General features: G+C 38.5%; 2 protein-coding genes across 6 annotated transcripts in view; one reads left to right on the top strand and one right to left on the bottom strand.

Annotated features, from left to right (window-relative positions):
• Positions 1–18464, bottom strand: part of LOC309714060 (uncharacterized protein) — a 94336-nt gene that overhangs the window by 59242 nt on the left and 16630 nt on the right. The window lies entirely within an intron of this gene.
• On the top strand, positions 6279–17500 carry LOC309714054 (uncharacterized protein). Of its 4 annotated transcripts, XM_082546130.1 has the most exons (4): positions 6314–6395; positions 9451–9556; positions 15133–16233; positions 16559–17500. In XM_082546130.1, exons 2-4 carry the CDS (start codon positions 9539–9541, stop codon positions 17243–17245), a joined length of 1806 nt encoding a protein of 601 aa, XP_082402256.1. In that variant the 5' UTR covers positions 6314–6395; positions 9451–9538; the 3' UTR covers positions 17246–17500. The 4 variants fall into 4 exon arrangements, with proteins under 4 accessions (XP_082402255.1, XP_082402256.1, XP_082402254.1 ...); XM_082546129.1 differs by lacking the exon at positions 9451–9556 and having other exon boundaries at positions 6279–6395; XM_082546128.1 differs by lacking the exons at positions 6314–6395; positions 9451–9556 and adding an exon at positions 11431–12768 and having other exon boundaries at positions 16562–17500.

The following is an 18464-nucleotide window of genomic DNA, read 5'->3' as shown; positions in this document are numbered from 1 at the left end:
ACTTAGAGAAACACATTAAGACAATAACAAAGTCAGCTTACTATCACCTCAAGAATATTTCAAGGATAAAAGATCTGATGTCTCAACAGGACCTGGAAAAACTAGTCCACGCATTCATCTTTAGTAGGCTTGATTACTGTAACAGCATCTTTACAGGTCTACCTAAAAAATCAGTCAGACAACTACAGCTCATTCAGAACTCTGCTGCTCGAGTCCTCACTAAGACCAAAAAGTGGACCACATCAGTCCAGCTCTGAGGTCTTTACACTGGCTGCCTGTCCGTCAGAGGATAGACTTTAAAGTTCTGATGCTGGCCTATAAAGCTCTGAATGGTTTAGGACCAAAATACATCAGTGACCTCCTGACCCAGTATGAACCTTCCAGATCCCTCAGGTCATCTGGATCCGGTCTTTTATCAGTTCCTAGAGTCAGAACCAGACACGGAGAAGCTGCATTCAGCTTTTATGCTCCTTATATCTGGAACAAACTCCCAGAAAGCCTCAGATCAGCTGAAACACTCAGTTTATTTAAATCCAGGTTGAAGACTCACCTATTCTCAGCTGCATTTGAATAAAGCACCAAATCCACACTTTTAAGCTCAAATTTCAAAACTTACACTAACTACTGATCTTATCTATTTCTGATTTTATCTGTTTTAATTTTATATACTGTTTTGTTTGTTTGTTAATTAGTTAAGCTTAAATTTCAAAACTTACATTAACTACTGATTTTATCTACTGTTCTGATTTTATCTGTTTTGATTTTACATACTGTTTTGTTTGTTTGTTTGTTTGTTTGTTTGTTTGTTTGTTTGTTTGTTTGTTTGTTTGTTTGTTTGTTTGTTTGTTTGTTAAGTGGGTTAGAGCTCTGGGTAGCTCCCCAGCTGGGTCTAGACTGGGTCTAGAGAGTATTTTAAATTCAGGGAATTTAAAATAGAAAGTAGCTCGTCCACAGAAGGACTGGTAGCTCCCCTTACGATAAGGGTTCAGATCGCGCGAACAGGTGTGAAATGTGTGTGTTTAGTTAGTTAGTTTGTTTGCTTGTTTTAATCAATTTTAAATCATGCTTTTTATCTGTTTTTGTTTCTAATGTCTCTGTAAAGCACTTTGAATCACCTTGTTGTTGAATTGTGCTATACAAATAAATTTGCCTTGCCTATTGATCAGGATGATTATGAAGATGACCGAGTGCAAATAAGACTGTAAAAATCCGCAACCAGAATGTTTAGATGCTTTCTAATTATTCATGAATATCATGAGTGTTTGTGTGTTTTGTCTTTTCTTTCCTGACGTTTGTTACTAACAAAGACAGTTTACGCTCTGTATGTGTTTTCATCCTTACCAGCCACACTATAACTGCAATTAAGAAAACAATCTTTAGAAATTGTCGACTTTAAGTGGTTCAGGTAGAGCCAGTTTTTAAATGACCATGAACACTTACCTTATTGTATCTGTACAGCATGTTTTTCTATTAGACAGATTTGTAACAGAGGCCTTGCTCTCAGTAAGTTTGAAGTCATTTTCTGATTTATTTTGTAATCTCTGATCTTTGTACATCCTGCTCAGTTTGCATGCTGCCTTTAGGAGTTTCTGTCTTTTGTATTTGAAGATAATTCATTGAATATACTCTGCTGCTTCCCTTTGGTGCCTCACACATCACTTTGTCAAGTTTTTCAGTGTCATTTTTTTTATAGCTGTTTGAATTCTCTGTATGTTTGACCCTGTAGACTGTTTAATGGACTGCTCGTCTTCCTGTTTGTAACCACTGCCTGTTTAGGACTAAAGATTTGGATTTTTGACTTTAATACAGCCTCTGCGTGTCGTCCCTTTGTGACCTCGTCCTCTTTGAATGTGTCACAGATGTTTTCATTATAATAACACAGCTTTCCCACAGTGGCTTGCAGCAGCAAAGCTTCAGATTAACACAGTGATTTTATATTCAGAATTATTCTGACAGTGGGCCACTGTGAATTGTGATCTTTCATGAGGTCAATTTTAAAGTTCAGTATTTCAAAGCAGGAGCTATGAACAGTCATCATGTTTTCATTAGAATTATTATTATTAATCATTATTAATAATGTTGTTACTCATAACTTTTATTAGTATACATGAATTTTATCAATAGTAAAAAAATAATCACTAATTCATGTTTAACTTTCATTGTGTTTTGTATATTAATTATATTTAAATAGAGATGTTGACCATAACTGTACAGTAGCATACTAAAACAAGCATCAATGTAACATACATTAATGGTCCAAGCTGTCATAAATGGGGAGCCTGATCCTTTATTATGAAAATATGACGAGTATTTTTCTTGTCAGTTGGGAAGAAGTTGGTCTTCTTTTTTCCTTTTCTTTTATAATTGAAACTCTGATCAAACCTACTCATGTTCACAGCATGTAAAAGCAACTGACAGTCCATGGCATTGTTGTTTGTAGATGTGCAGTGTAGTGGGAGCATAAATCAAAATGAAATAAAACAGTAACATTTATGTAATAAAACATTTTAATGAAAATGATTAGACCCTTTATAAACTTTAAAAGGATCTGAAAACAACACTTTTTAAAACAGTATCTTGGGGTGTAGGTGGTCAAAATAGAAAACTGAGCTGAGGATTTAAGTTCAATCCATCTATTCATTAAACTTAGGAGGAAGAAATGTCAGGCTGGTTGTTGTGGAAGTTTTCCACTTAAATAAACCAAAAGAGTCTCCCTGAGCCTAGCATGGCTCTCAGTTAAATACCTTCTCCAGGAACAAAAGGCAGTACACAGCTGTTTCACACCTTAAGGTTCACACTCCCTTGCTACCTCCCAGAGTCCTCAAAGAGACAAAAGACTCTTCCTGTGGAGTGGTCTGCTTCTCCAACTTCCTTCTTACAGTATGGGTGTCAGACATGTTAAAATCCAGTGGCACCAAGGCATTATACAATAAAATAATTTGATTAATACACAAGTAAAAGAAATTCCTATACATGAGCAGGATTTTGAATTCAATTCTGGATTTAACAGGAAGCCAATGAAGGGAAACCAATACAGGAGAAATATGCTCTGTCTTTCTAGTCCCTGTCAGGACTCTTGCTGCAGCATTTTGGATTAACTGAAGGCTTTTCATGGAGTTTTTAGGACATCCTGATAATAATGAATTACAGTCGTCCAGCCTGGAAGTAATAAATGCATGAACTAGTTTTTCAGCATCACTCTGAGACAGGATTTTTCTAATTTCAGAGATGTTGCGCAAATGGAAGAAAGCAGTCCTACATATTTGTTTAATATGTGCATTGAAGGACATGTCTTGGTCAAAAATGACTTCAAGGTTCCTCACAATGTTACTGGAGGCCGAGGTAATGCCATCCAGAGTAAGAATCTGGTTAGATACCATATTTCAGGAATCAGAAAATATTACAAGATTTTCAGGGCTGAGTAAAATAACCTGTTTTATCTGAATTAAGAAAAAAAAAAGTTAGTGGCCATCCAGGTCTTTATGTCTTTAAGACATTCCTGCAGTTTAACTAATTGGTGTCTGTTATCCGGCTTCATGGACAGATAGAGCTGGGTGTCATTAGGCAGTATCATTAGAAAACATAGCATAGAAAATGTATGCTATGTTTTCTAATGATACTGCCTAAGGGAAGCATGTATAATGTGAACAGAATTGGTCCTCGCACTAAACCTTGTGGAACACCATGATTGACCTTAGTGTGTGAAGAGGACTCTCCATTTTACTAAGTGTCTTATCCTATTGTAAAGTGTCCTTGGGTGACTTGAAAGGCGCTCATAAATAAAATTTATTATTATTATTATTATTATTATTATTACTATTATTTACGTGCACAAATTGGAGTCTATTAGATAGATATGATTCAAACCACTGCAGCGCTGTAAATTAAATTAATTTGTGGCCACATTCAAAAGGACTTCTCCCTGTGACTTTGTCTTTAATACGTTTAATGAGTGGTCTTCACAAAAACTGCTTCTTCACTTAGTAGTTGACAACAGACCTTAATCTAGAGGTGTAAGATTACCATTAAGATTACCATTTTGTAATTTTAAACTAGCCAGCTGCATAAATTTGGGCACCCCAACAGAAAATTTACATCAATATTTAATAGATCCACCTTTTGCAGAAATAACAATCTCTAATTGCTTCCACCGCGCACATATTCAGAACTCAGAACTAAATTCAGAACTAAATAATTTTATTAAAACACCCTGATGAGGTATTTTGGTTTTGTGCAGCCACTCATACCAAAGTAAAGAGTTTTTCTTCATTTTTATAGCTACTTTTACAACAGGTTTTCCCATTAACAGAAAATAGACAGAAACCCTAAAAGAAAATGGCCTTGTTTTACGCACATCAAGAAGGAGTCAGACGACCGTCGGTTCAATCCCGGTCAATGCTTCCTCCGTCGGGTACCATAAACATATGAGAAAAAAACCCCCCAGAGAATTTATTATTTTTGTAAGAGTGAGAAAGAGAGGGAGAGAGCGAATCGATCGAACTTTTCTACAAAATGTTATACCACTCCGGGTCAGGAGGGGCGATATAGCACGGACCGGTCAGATGACTACGCTGGACGGAAACATAACCGGAAGCGTCCCGGGGACTTTCCCTTTGACCTTCATCCTGGAATGATCTGATATCCTCGTGTCGGTGTTGTTCCCACATCATCATAATAAATGTTGTTCCAGGTACAACATTGCCAGTGACCAATCACATTGTTGTGACGTCCACCTCATCTGGAACAACGGAGATATTTTATTCAAAAATAAATCACTTTTCCTGGAAACTTAGGCCCAAAATGGGATCCTATTGGTGGCTCAGCTGGTTAATAAAGAGGGAGTACGACTTACTTACAATGAATCCCTTACACTATATAATTTTCCCATTAGTGTTTGGGAATTCTCAATGGTGCTTGGTGCCATACCCTCAGGTACTTTAATGTTATATAAAAACATTGACAGTTCAATATCTACCTCAGTCACTCTCTCTGATCCAGCTGAGTCAGCAGTGGGAAAATCTGCTTTTCACAGGAACTTGGTAACAGCAATAAGAGAATACGTAGTTTATTCCAAGAAGATATCGTGTCTCTCCCATATATATAATATCTTACTGGAACCAACATGTTCCACATATCACCTGGAAGACAGTCTGGATGAGCTCATAAATATCTAATTGCAAAAAAGGTGAAGGAAATCTCATATAACACTCTTCATAAATGTTACCCAGCCAGTCACTATATGGTAACATTTAAAAGAGACATAAATACTAATTGCACTTTCTGTGGGGATCATCCAGAAACTGTAGCACATCTTTTTTGGTACTGTTCTTCTACACAGAGATTCTGGAAGGAATTTAGCAGTTTTGTTATTGTCCATATTTTAAGGGAGTTTTCTTAATGATGGGAAAATGCTTTATTCTGTATCTTTAAGTTCTCCAGGAAGAATGATAAATGTTTTTTATAAAAAAATTTGTTAATAATTTTAGCTAAATTTTTTATCCATAAATGTAAGTTTATTAATAAAACACCATATTTCTGTATTTTTCATAAGGATATGGAATTGTACATACAATCAATTTCAGACTCAACCAACAAAAAGGCTCTCAGAACAATATTTATATATGTTGATTTTTTCGCGTACTCATATAAAAAAAATTTTTTTACCCCTGATTTGTATGTTCATGTTCTGTTCTTTTGTAAACTTCATCTTTTAAAACACGTCTTAAAACTCATTTTTATTCTTTGGCTTATGACACAGTCTGACCCTGATTTTATTGTTTTAGAGGGCCCGGTGGCGCCAGTGTCCGGCAGCCTCGCCTCTGTCAGTGCGCCCCAGGGCAGCTGTGGCTACAATATAGCTTGCCGTCACCAGTGTGTGAATGTGTGTGTGAATGGGTGAATGACTGAATGTAGTGTAAAGCGCTTTGGGGTCCTTAGGGACTGAGTAAAGCGCTATACAAATGCAGGCCATTTACCATTTACCATTTAATCTAATGTGCTGATTTTATTGTTTTAAATGTGTTTATATATATATTACTTATCTTATATTATTATTACTATTTTTCTCATTTTTTTTAACATGCTCAATGTATCATGTTTGGCATGTCAAGTGTACAGCACTTTGTGTTCAGCTCGTGGCTGATCTGAAAGCGCTATATAAATTGCTTGCTTGCTTGCTTGCTTCATCTGTTTGTATGTTGTATACTCATTGTGTTTCAATAAAGTTCAATTTTTAAAAAAGTACATTCTAAATCTTCAGACGTCACTAATCACGTGACTCTGGCCAAACGAATCAAGCCTCGACACGGTGCTTCTGAAGCAGTATGTTGATCTTTTTCACACACGCACCGGAGCGTCAGCTTCAAGCGGACCATCGCTACCTCTCACATCTAAAGGTAAGTGTCAAGGTAACTTTGAACTGAGTTCAGTCAATCTCGAGTTTTTTTAAGTTTTCTGTTGCTCTCTGTGAGAGGAGACCGTTAAAGGCGAGGCTCTCCAGAGTGTAGCAAAACACGAAACCACAGCTGGCTGTGTGTGCGTGTGTGCAAAAGAATAGATTAGAAGTGCAAGTGAGCCACGAGTAAAGAAAGGTCAAGTTTCGTGAGTTGTTTTTCTCACCACTGATCACGCGCTGATCACTCTACACATACTTGCATCACACGCGCGCACGCACGTGAGTTGAGGGCGTTACCATATAACGGAAATTTCCATTGTTCTGTAGCAGTGGTTCTCAAACGTTTCACAATGAGTTTCACCCTTACGAGCGACATCAAAGCGCAGTAGTATAGGCCTATTTAACACCACATACTCATACTTGCCATCATTCAAAAGGGCTCTCTCTCTCTCTCTCTCTCTCTCTCTCTCTCTGTCTCTGTCTCTGTGTGCGTGTGTGTGTACACACGTGGGCTGTTAACTGGAGTTGGTTGAACAGATGTGCACCAAATGTGTCATCTGTGACATTTGTGAGGTTACCTAAAACACACTCCGTTAGTCTTGTTCCTCTTGAACAACAAAATGTTCAAAAACGTCCAGTATATAGAGAGACGAGATAACGAGGCTCCAGTTACGCAGTGCAAGTAAACAAACCATAAATATAAGAAGAGTAAGAAAATAAATATTCATTTTGGGACCAGGGGTAAAGGGATCAATAGCAATTAAAAATTATTAATTTACAGTTTGATGATTTTAAAGTCTCACACACAACCCCTGGAAAGGGGAGGGGGACATGCTGCTTCCAAATAGAGCACATTTCATTCATAATGTTGTAAATCCAAGACCATTATGTATTCACGATCTGAATACTGGGTTGTGTGAAATCCCAGAAATAAACCTTAGACAAAGGGAATCTGTGAACTAAGCTGTAGGTCTATTAGGTTATTTGTGGTGATCATCGAGTTGGGGGATTTGTGTTCATACTGGAGTGCAAAATTAAAACCAATGGAAGATGGACAAGAAAAGTTCAAAGCCATCAGGTGCTCAGTTTAGAAAAAATAGAAATGAAGAGGAGGAGTAACGAGCAAAAGATGCAGGTAAGCAGATGTGCCATTGGATAATTAAAGCTTTGTAAGATCCCAAAAGACGCAGGAATAAGTAGTAGGATTTAAGAGTGTAATAACGGACTGAATCAGAATCAGAATCAGAATGGGGTTTATTGACTGAAACAGAAGATGGCAGCACTGCATGTACAAGGATGCCAGCTGCCGTTAAATCCCGAAGAAGAAGAAGAAGCTGTGTCCCAGAATTCATAGCGCAGCCCAGCTCAGTTTCCAACAATGGCGGTAGCTAGTTAGTTTTAATATTACTCTTATTATTCTTTCTGGGTCACAAAATAAACGTTTAACATATTTTCAGGCGAGAATGTAGCTGTGCCAACCTCAAATATCTGCTCAGTTTATCAAGACACCACATATTTTCAAAATCGCTCCGACGTTTTCGGAGACGTCTGTTACCCACTAGCTTGATAGTTAGCCGGGGGCTAGGCTCACCAGAGCGCGTGAGAACACCGGACTCCCGGCAAATTGCTTTCAAACCCACCGCCGTCTTTCGCTACTCAGGTTAAACATGATATATAAGTCACATAGATAACTTAAAAATGTTATTGTTTGGCTTTTTTTTTCAGTATTTTATTTGTTCCTGAGTAAATCGGTTTGGCTGAGATTAAAGTTATAGTTTACACAGCTGAATAAACGTCAAGCAGACAGCTGATTATCAGAAGTGTGAGATGCTCGAGAATTTACTCTGGTGTCCTGTTATATTTTAGATAGCAAGGAGTTTATTAAACTTCACCGAAACAATCTGCAAATTTCATTAAAATTTAATAAAATATCATCTTGTCTTTATTTTTAGTTAGCACCAACCTTAAACACTTAAAGCTGTAAGCTAATGATAGTTATATAAGAGCAGATGCTGCTGGTGCAATAAGCTGTTCGTTTTACGTCCAATGGATGATGATCTGATTAGTCGACTAATCGCAAAAATAATCGGTGACTAGTCGACTATCAAAATAATCGTTTGTGGCAGCCCTAGTGTGTGTGTTTAAAGTTTCACAATACATGTGGAATTTTCTATTTTGTCTGTTTTTGTGTCTTGCAAATAAACCTTTAAAATAAATTACATTTTATTATGTATTTATTTTTGGCCTACATCAGTGAGAAATGCCAAATTATATACACAAAGTTATAGAAATCATCACTCCCGTTATTCATGATGATTTCAATAACATCACACAATAACATGTAACATCACATCCTGTAAGCATAGTCTGCCTGTGTCTTTTCTCTAGAAATGAACATTTTCAGCCAATATAGGTAATACATCAACATGGCTGCCATGGCTAAGTTAGGAATATTTATAATGTAATGTAATTTCCTTGTGACACACATGTGCAGCTGGCTTTATCACCTATTTTGAATTCGTTTCAAGCACAATACATTTGTAACTTTCAGTGTTTTCCGGTCTTCCAAAAGAAGAAAAAAAAAAAACCCTTCAACTACATGACATGCAATTGTGTATTTGTTTTCACCTTATCATACACTTGAAGTTTTACAAATCACCACTCCTTTTGTTAATATCATTTCAGTCTCAGACAATCTAGTTTTTCTTACATAGATTGAATGCACCTTCTGCGGATGGCGGTACCACACAGTGTGCGTGGACTTCCCCTGTACAGAAGGCAACTACAAATGTTGTGAATGCTAAATAAACAGGAACAAATGATCCCTGTTGTCTTTGCTTAATGATTGTTTTAGTCTTGACAATCCTCATTGCTGGCATTGCATCTTTCAATGCCAGCAATGCCAGGTATCAGTGTTCAAACCTTTTGTGTTTGTTTCCAATAAGTTGCCCACATCGGGAAACAAATGTGTTCTTTTACTTGTCAGATGAATATATGAGACACTTTGACTCTTCAGTGCAGTGTGGAGCCTAACAAAGATCTGTTTTGTGTCCTAGCTGATCAGCAGGAGGAGAAGAGTCTGACGGAGCAGCAGAGGAACATTTTCAGCTACTTGGACTCAGCTCAGCCACTACAGAGAAAACAATGAGCTCAACACAGAAGGTGACAGACAGAGCAGGGCGATATGACCAAAAATATTTATCACGATATACATTTGAAAATGTGCGATAACAATATAACTGACGATATAATTGACACTAGACAAAATACTTTACAACTCCACAACTTTATTAAAAAACCCATCAATGTATTTTCAGTTATACAAGCAGCTGTTTTTTTATGTGCATTAAAGTTATATAAAAATTTAACAGTGCAAATGCAAATTGCTTGCTGACAGTTTAACCAAAAGGCATTTCCAGTGGAAATTGGCTGACATCCTAAACATAACCATGTATAATATCCAGAAACTTAAAAAGAGGTTATACAGTCGTGGCCAAAAGTTTTGAGAATTGCATAAATAATGTTGAGAGAATATTGACTAGCACAAGGCTGGAGATCATCATGGCTGTATTCCAATTCAGGTTCTGCAGCTTTAAAGTACGCAGCCTCAACGGTCCTCAAGGGCCGCGTACTCAAAGACCGCTGAGGCTGGAAGCCTCGATCGCGCTGCCCAGGTTGCCTAGCAACCATGATACTAACAGCTGGAAACGTTTCATACAGCTTTGTTTGACAGAAATGAAGGAGAACATACTTTGTTCATTTGTTTCTACATGAGCTCTGTGTGATTTAATAAGTATCTGAGGCTGAGACCACAGGACTGTAAAACATGATTGTTGGGCTTCATTTCTGTACTGAACAGTCATTTTATGATTAGCTAGTAAATAACAATTAGCTAATGTTGTTCATGAGACTAAAGTCGACTCACTTTGGTGATGGAACTATAATATTGCCAATATTATAGTTATTATATTAATCACTTCACTCAAAGAAAAGTTTCTTTGACAGTGTCTATATAGATGTATCATATACAAGAGACAAATATTGTTTGTTCAATTTGTTGGCATTACTAAATTTGGCTCAATGCTTACATATATGTGTAAAAAGCAAATGTACGAGCTGTGATAACTGTGTCTGATAGAATGAAGAGTAGACTGATATGAAATATTCCTTTATTGGGTGAGAAAATCAGACCATGTCATAACTGCTTTAAGTCACACAGAATAGATATCAGAGCCTTAAACAGGCTGACTTCTGTTAAATGGGTCAAACTGGGCAGAAAGTATACAAACACATAACATCCTTATAGAATATGATGTAACACTATAGATCAACTTACCTCAGAACATATAAAGCATATAAACAATTACAGCAATATGATGCAACAAACACAGCAGTGCTACTAATCCAAAATACTCAAAGCTTCATAGAACTGAAACAAACATTTATTTTTAGCTCCATTCTGCTGCTGATACAGACTTTAGGTTTCTGAACATTAAACTTGTTGCTGCCTTTCATAGTGTGTAACTTGAAGGCCCTGAGTACTTTCTCCCACACTGAAAACACTGGAATGATACAATTATTTGAACATTACCTAATAAGACTGATTCAGAACAGACAGTTAGTTATTTTAAACTTTCCTAGCAGTCCTTCACAAACAGGGAACAGTCTGTCTATTCTCTCCATCTGTCAGCTGTTGCTGGCTCTTCCTCCTCCTCTTCCTCACACACTGCTGAGTTTGTCCTGGTGGATCATCAGGGGTGCAAAGCCTCACAGATGATGTGCAGCAGTGGGTCCCTCAGTCTGTCCTCACTCTGGACACTTGCAGTCGTCACACATGGAAATCAAATGTGTGATAAGCTGCAGGATTCAAACACAAGTGTAACTTATAAATACATGTTCATACTTTTATTCCACAATCAGAGAGAAAGAGAGAGAGAGAGAGTGCAGGACAGACAGACAGGTGACAGTCTCAGGTGTACACACTGCTACAAACAGGAGGATTTAGTGTTTGTGTTATTACGAGTGCTACACAAGAAGAGTTCCCAGATGGTACAGTGGACACATGTGTGACTCCTGTGATTAAAGCATCTTTCTTTCAGCTTAACGAGTGAACCGTCAGCTCGTTCAAACACACGTTAAAGTGCGTTTGGCTCGACACCACCGAACAGAGGCAGCAATATAACATAGCTAACATTAACAGTGCAGTGAATCCTGCTTGTGCCGTGATATTCAGGACTGCAAACCGAGCAGCATCACTGACTTTCAGCTTGTTGTGTTTGTGGATATATGACTGACTTTAATTATCCACAAAATCATCACATTCTCTGTAAGATTAAGGTCGACTATTGAACAGTGAATATTTTAAAGTAAAGGCTTTAAAACCAAGTCAGTACAAACATCACTAATGTCACATAACTTTGCCGACATGTGGCCAACAGTAATGCTTTAATGTTCTTCATTATTAAACATTTGCACATAAATAAGTGAAATAATATTCAGTACTCACTTTTAAAAGTTTAGTCTTTGGCTGCTCCGCTTCAGCTTTTTTTTTTTTTTTTTTTTTGGCAAAATTATCCACACCCACCGCCGCGCTATGAAGTCTGGGATATGTTGGGCCATGAAGTTTACACTGCCACATCCTTAAAATTCAGGGAAATGAAGGACACATTTGTGGCTGCATTTCGAGCAGCCTTTGAATTGGGACAGCCTCGCTGTCGCTGTGACGCAATCGGCCTTAAAATGTGGCCTTTAAGGCTGCAGACCCTGAATTGGGATACAGCCTATGTCAGGCTGATTGGGTTAGAATGGCAGACCTGACATGTTAAAAGGAGGGTGGTGCTTGAAATCATTGTTCTTCCATTGTAAACCATGGTGACCTGCAAAGAAACGCGTGCAGCCATCATTGCGTTGCATAAAAATGGCTTCACAGGCAAGAATATTGTGGCTACTAAGATTGCATCTAAATCAACAATTTATAGGATCATCAAGAACTTCAAGGAAAGAGGTTCAATTCTTGATAAGAAGGCTTCAGCACATCCAAGAAAGTCCAGCGAGCACCAGGATCGTCTCCTAAACACGATTCAGCTGCGGGATCAGAGTGTCACCAGTGCAGAGCGTGCTCAGGAATGGCAGCAGGCAGGTGTGAGCGCATCTGCACGCACAGTGAGGCGAAGACTTTTGGAAGACGGCCTGGTGTCAAGAGGGCAGCAAAGAAGCAACTTCTCTCCAAAAAATCCCCATCAGGGACAGATTGATCTTCCACAGAAAGTATGGTGAATGGACTGCTGAGGACTGGGGCAAAGTCATATTCTCGGATGAAGCCTGTTTCCGATTGTTTGGGGCATCTGGAAAAAGTCTTGTCTGGAGAAGAAAAGGTGAGCGCTACCATCAGTCCTGTGTCATGCCAACAGCAAAGCATCCTGAGACCATTCATGTGTGGGGTTGCTTCTCATCCAAGGGAGTGGGCTCACTCACAATTTTGCCCAAAAACACAGCCATGAATAAAGAATGGTACCAAAACTGCCTCCAACAGCAACTTCTTCCAACAACAGTTTGGTAAACAACAATTCCTACATAAGACACACAGGATTATAAGGGGCACCGTCGATTTTCAGAAAAATGAAAGGATTGATTTTAAGTGTGCCGTATTTTCCAAAAAACACGGTAATAGCGATGGCCTGCTAGCATGCTAGTGCTTTGTTGTGTATCTGACGGACGAAAGCTAAACCAGTTCCACACCACTGAAGTTGAAGCATTTTTACAAACCAATTCTGGTTCATCTGTTTCATTCAACGATCCGCTTTCACCCTTCTCATTCTCCGTCGCCGCCATGCTTTTTCCTCCATGTGCGTATGAAAACAAAGGCACTGCGCAAGCGTGTTTTACCCATATTCTATCGTAATATTTGAATTTCTTATCGTTGCCCAACATTATACTGGTATTACTGTGAATGGTATGATATAGCCCAGCCCTACATGAAAGGCAACCTGATCGTGCACTAATCACACATTAAAATAAGCAAAAGAGGCAAAACTGTGTGCCAGAGTAAAAAACAAAACAAACCCCCCCCCCCAAATCCCTTTAAACCTTAACACCAACAAAAGGAAGCATTTCTATGGAAAAAGAAACCCCTCCACTTGGTTTGACCTGCTGATGTCATATGTGACATCATCAGGACTTTAAAATGAGGAAATGCTAGGCGGGTGTTTCCCCACACCTGACCCTCATGAAGACTGAAAAGACAAACAAAGTATGAACTTAATGACTTAATCTGTAACATAATAAAATATAAAGTAACATGTAACTGAATATTTGCCTTAATTTGCAGAATGTTTGATTTGCCGGCAACAAAACGCTTACACAAACAAACCCGGGATAGTGAGTGCAGCGATGTTACTTGACAAATAGCGAATCATAGCAAATACATAGAAACAGAATAATGTGTACAATGTGCAAAAAAAGGTAAACACATATGGGACAAATGGAGAGCATTGCAACTGCTCCTCCACTTTGTCACAGTACAGTCTGTGCCAAAAAGTACTGACAGGAAACTACATGCTTTTGCAGAAAATAGGAGCTGCAGCCAGAAAGTGAATCTAAGCACAGTCTTTGATTTAAACTTAAAGTGTGTGTGACGTCTAGAGGAAGTATATAAATAACTAGGCTTCCTGTTTGTGCTTCAGACCTGAGCTTATGTGTTCGTGTGTTCAGGTCAATGAAAAATAAAGATCATCTTTTGAGCTTTGACCACTTTGAGCCGTGTCTTTCTTTGCCGTAGGGAAAACAAAGAACTGGGATTTAATACTTGTAGTTATAAAGAAAGCAATTCTGTTAAACACACCACTTTTTTTTCTGCTCAGCTGCAGTATCCAGATGAAATACATAATCATATTACACAGTTTTCAACAAACTGCAATTTAGTAAATCCTCGAGTTAAAAGTAACTTTTTGTAAAACTGTTATATTTAGAGCAACTTTTAAGTGGAATAAATTGCCTTATAAAATTAGAGAATTAGCAACTATTCAAAACTTCAATGAACATTTAAAAGCTGATTTACAGAACTTTTAGTTGTTGTAAATATTGTAAGAGATGGTTTGTTTTTGAAATTTGTGTAATGTGCCTCGTTGTTGTTATTATTGTTATTATTATTATTATTATTATTATTATTATTATTGATTGCTTATATTTTAATTGTGAAACCCCACTGTGGATGGAAAATTATCTGGATATTTTGAATCCACTTTATTGTGTAATATTTTATGTGATCGTATTTGACGGAAGACGAGCAACATTTGTTGTGGAAGCTAATGGGGTTCCTTTTGAATAAACAAATAAACAAACATAGGATTTATTATTCACTGATAATAAATCCTATGTATAAATCTATAAAAAAAATGATAGAAATATGTAATAGGAAACAACAATCTGATATAAATTATGAAAATAATATATGTTTGTTTGTGTGTGTGTGTGTGTGTGTGTGTGTGTGTGTGTGTGTGTGTACAATCAGGCGGGATGGGCATGATTTTAGTGTTTTTAAATGGTCATGAATTATTTTTAACAGCAGGTTGGATGTAATGTGTTAGAACTACCAGCAGGTGGGGATAAGAGACCTTTAAGGTGTTTGGTGCCACACTCCACCTTCAGGTTTAAAACTAGTGTTAATGGAGTTTGAAGGTTGAGTTTGTTCCACGACTGCATTTCACTCACTGCCTCTGTTTGTATCTCTGTCACTGCAGGACCAACATGGAGCGAGAAGTCAGCGCTCTCAGGAGGCCGACAAACCTCAACCAAGAAAGAGAGAGAAAACATACACCTGTGACGAGTGTGGGAAGCATTTTACTGGGATTTATAAACTAAAACGTCATCAGTTCATCCACACTGGAGAGAGACCGTTCAGCTGTGACTTGTGTGAAAAGTCTTTTTCCTTGAAGGATTCCCTAAAACAACACCAACTCATCCACAGTGGAGTTAAAGCGTACAGCTGTGATCAGTGTGGCAGAGCTTTTACTCACAGTAGCAACTTACAGAATCATCTAGTTACCCACTCTGGAATTAAGGCATACAGCTGTGACGAGTGTGGGAAGGAGTTTACTCTGAAGGCTTCACTAAAACGGCATCAGGTCATCCACACTGGAGAGAGACCGTTCAGCTGTGACTTGTGTGGAAAGTCTTTTTACTTGAAGGGTCACCTAAAAAAACACGAACTCATCCACAGTGGAGTTAAAGCGTACAGCTGTGATCAGTGTGGCAGAGCTTTTACTCAAGGAAGCAGTTTACAGAATCATCTAGTTACCCACTCCGGAATTAAGGCGTACAGCTGTGACGAGTGTGGGAAGGAGTTTACTGGGAAGGCTGAACTAAAACGGCATCAAGTCATCCACACTGGAGAGAGACCGTTCAGCTGTGACCTGTGTGGAAAGTCTTTTTCCTGGAAGGAATCCCTAAAACAGCACCAACTCATCCACAGTGGAGTTAAAGCGTACAGCTGTGATCAGTGTGGCAGAGCTTTTACTCACAGTGGCAACTTACAGAATCATCTAGTGACCCACTCTGGAATTAAGGCGTACAGCTGTGACATCTGTGGAAAAACTTTCAGCCAGAGAGGAAGCCGAAATATACACCTACGCATTCACACCAGACATGATGTGTACTGCTGTGAACAGTGTGGCAAACAGTTTATAACTCGCACACAGTTACAACAACACATGTTTACCCACACTGAGGAGAGACCTTATCAATGTGACCTGTGTGAGAAGACTTTTAAATCTCCACATTACCTGAGAGGACACCAACAGATCCACACCAGAAAGACACTCTACAAGTGCAGTTACTGTGAGGTATGTATTTATATTGTTGTCTTGTCATTTTAGCCTGACTGTTTGGAACAACTCTGCTCATTAAACTGTGTTAGCATGTTAGCAATTCTACTGCATGGAAAAGCAGCTCTGAGTGATTATTCAGATTTTCATGTCAGTTATGATTTTAGTATTACTGTAGTATTATGGTGGTAGTATTGTAGTTATTGCAGCCCAGTAAACTGAGTGTGTTAACTGAAACAGTAAAATGTAATTGGACATCTGCAGAGATGCTCTTTATTTCAGGCGACGTTCAGGATAAAAATGTTGAAGGACTGACTTACACTGTCTTTGTGTCTTTGTTTAGAAGCAGAGCGACACAGATGGATCCAGTTCTCAACCCTGTCATCACTGTGGTGGTGGGAAAGACTTTCATTGTGACCTTTGTGGAAAAACTTTCAGCTGGAAAGCTGACCTAAAAACACATCAACATAGACACACTGGAGACAAACTGAAATACTGCAAAGAATGTGGGAGAAGCTTCACCACACCAAGTGAGTTAAAAAAACATGAACTGATTCACAGTGGGGTCAAAAAGCACCTCTGTGATCAGTGTGGGTCATCCTTCACCACTGCAAGGGAGCTTAAAAGACACAAACGAGTCCACATAGGAGAGAAACCATACAAGTGCAGACACTGTGACAAAAGCTTCTCACAATCAGGTCATTGTAACAAGCATGAACGTACACACATGGAAGGAAACTACAGCTGTGACCAGTGTGACAAGAGCTTCAGGAATCTCACTTCCTACTCCGAACACAAACGATCCCACGTTACTAATAAACTGTTTCACTGTTACCAATGTGCCCAAACATTCACCTCATTGTCTGCTCTGTGCAAACATCAGCGTGATCACTCAGGGCTGAAATCACTCCCATCACTGGATCACAGTGAATCTGAAGAGACAGAAAGATCCTCTGGTTTCAGTGTCAGACTCAAAAAGCTTGAGATCAGGCTCCACAGAGTTCAGATAGAATCTCCTGTAAAAATCTGATGAGGCAGCTGTGAATCAAACTCTTCCCCTAGTTCCATTTTAAGCTTTCAAAACTGTCCTACTGTAGTGTTCATGTCGAGTGGTTAGCTTTCTTTTCATCAGTTCGTTGAAAACTCTGTTTCCTATTATAAAGTATTTGTTTTAATGTATTTTGATACACAAATGTCTTCTTGTTCGGGTTCTTTATGTTATTGAATCTTGGAAATGTTAAATAAAAAATTCAAATGTTAAATAAAGAAAGATTTTAATGATAAAGACTTGAGCCATGATGTCATTTCCTGTATTTCAGAGTAAAAACTGAAGTGACAAATGGAAACATGTTTACAGTCACAGTTAGATGAACTGTTTTCAGTGTGTTACAAAATTAATATATTATTAGTGCTTATTTAGTGAATATTGTTACTTGTTTAAACAGGTACATGGAGTTGTTTGCAGTGAAAGTTATTTTTAAACACAGTCAATATTCCTTCTCCTCTACCCGATATCCTTGGAGCATTACGAAATGAGCCGTCAGAGGGTAACAGTCCAGAAATAATGCTAGACTCACCAACTCTCATCTGTGTCTCAGTCACAAAAAGGAGATCCAATCCATTGGAGGAAAAATAATTTATAATGAAGCTTTATTTGCTAAGGACCACACATTTGTTAGAGCCATCTTCATTGGAGCTGGAGCCTGGGTAGAAGTTGTCGGTGAAGCCCAAGTTAATGGGACCAAATACAAAAAGTTTATTCCATGACTCCCACAATGCAAAAAACAGTGGTGAGCAGGGTTATGGACACCTAAGCCTACAACAGTAACCAGACAGGAGATAACAGGATCCAGGAGACGTCTTGGGATGTGGCGGAAAGGACCATAACCAGCTGGAGCGGCCGCTGAAGAAAAGAGAAGTCAAGCTTTAAACTTCACCAGCCGACCGGCACGTTTACCCCGGTGTCTGTGGCGGTGTGTCGGAGCAGGTGGTGGCACTTTATGTAGCAAGTAATCAGGAACACCAGCCAGGAGCAGAGGATACCCTGTTTGTTTCTTCTGATTAGAGCTCTGAAAGCTGATGGCAAAAAACTGAAGATCTAAAGGTTTTTGGTGTTCCCCAGTTTTGAGTTGATTTCAGTGACAAGAAACATCAGAAACAGAACAAGCAGTAAGAAAATTGACAGAGGTAAACAGCAAGCACACACACTGGAGCCATTTTACCCTTTAGTTTAATTATGTAAATTACAA

This window comes from Aulonocara stuartgranti (genome assembly GCF_965226115.1).
Source record: "Aulonocara stuartgranti genome assembly, chromosome: 9".
In the NCBI taxonomy this organism is placed as follows: domain Eukaryota; kingdom Metazoa; phylum Chordata; class Actinopteri; order Cichliformes; family Cichlidae; genus Aulonocara; species Aulonocara stuartgranti.
This window is presented reverse-complemented; position numbering and strand designations above follow the sequence as displayed.

Coding starts and splice junctions, on each gene's coding strand:
- LOC309714054 (XM_082546127.1), top strand. CDS start 12,664: ATGGTGAATGGACTGCTGAGGACTGGGGCAAAGTCATATTCTCGGATG. Junction 12,769..15,132: donor TCTTGTCTGGAGAAGAAAAG/GTGAGCGCTACC, acceptor CTGTCACTGCAG/GACCAACATGGAGCGAGAAG. Junction 16,234..16,558: donor ACAAGTGCAGTTACTGTGAG/GTATGTATTTAT, acceptor GTCTTTGTTTAG/AAGCAGAGCGACACAGATGG.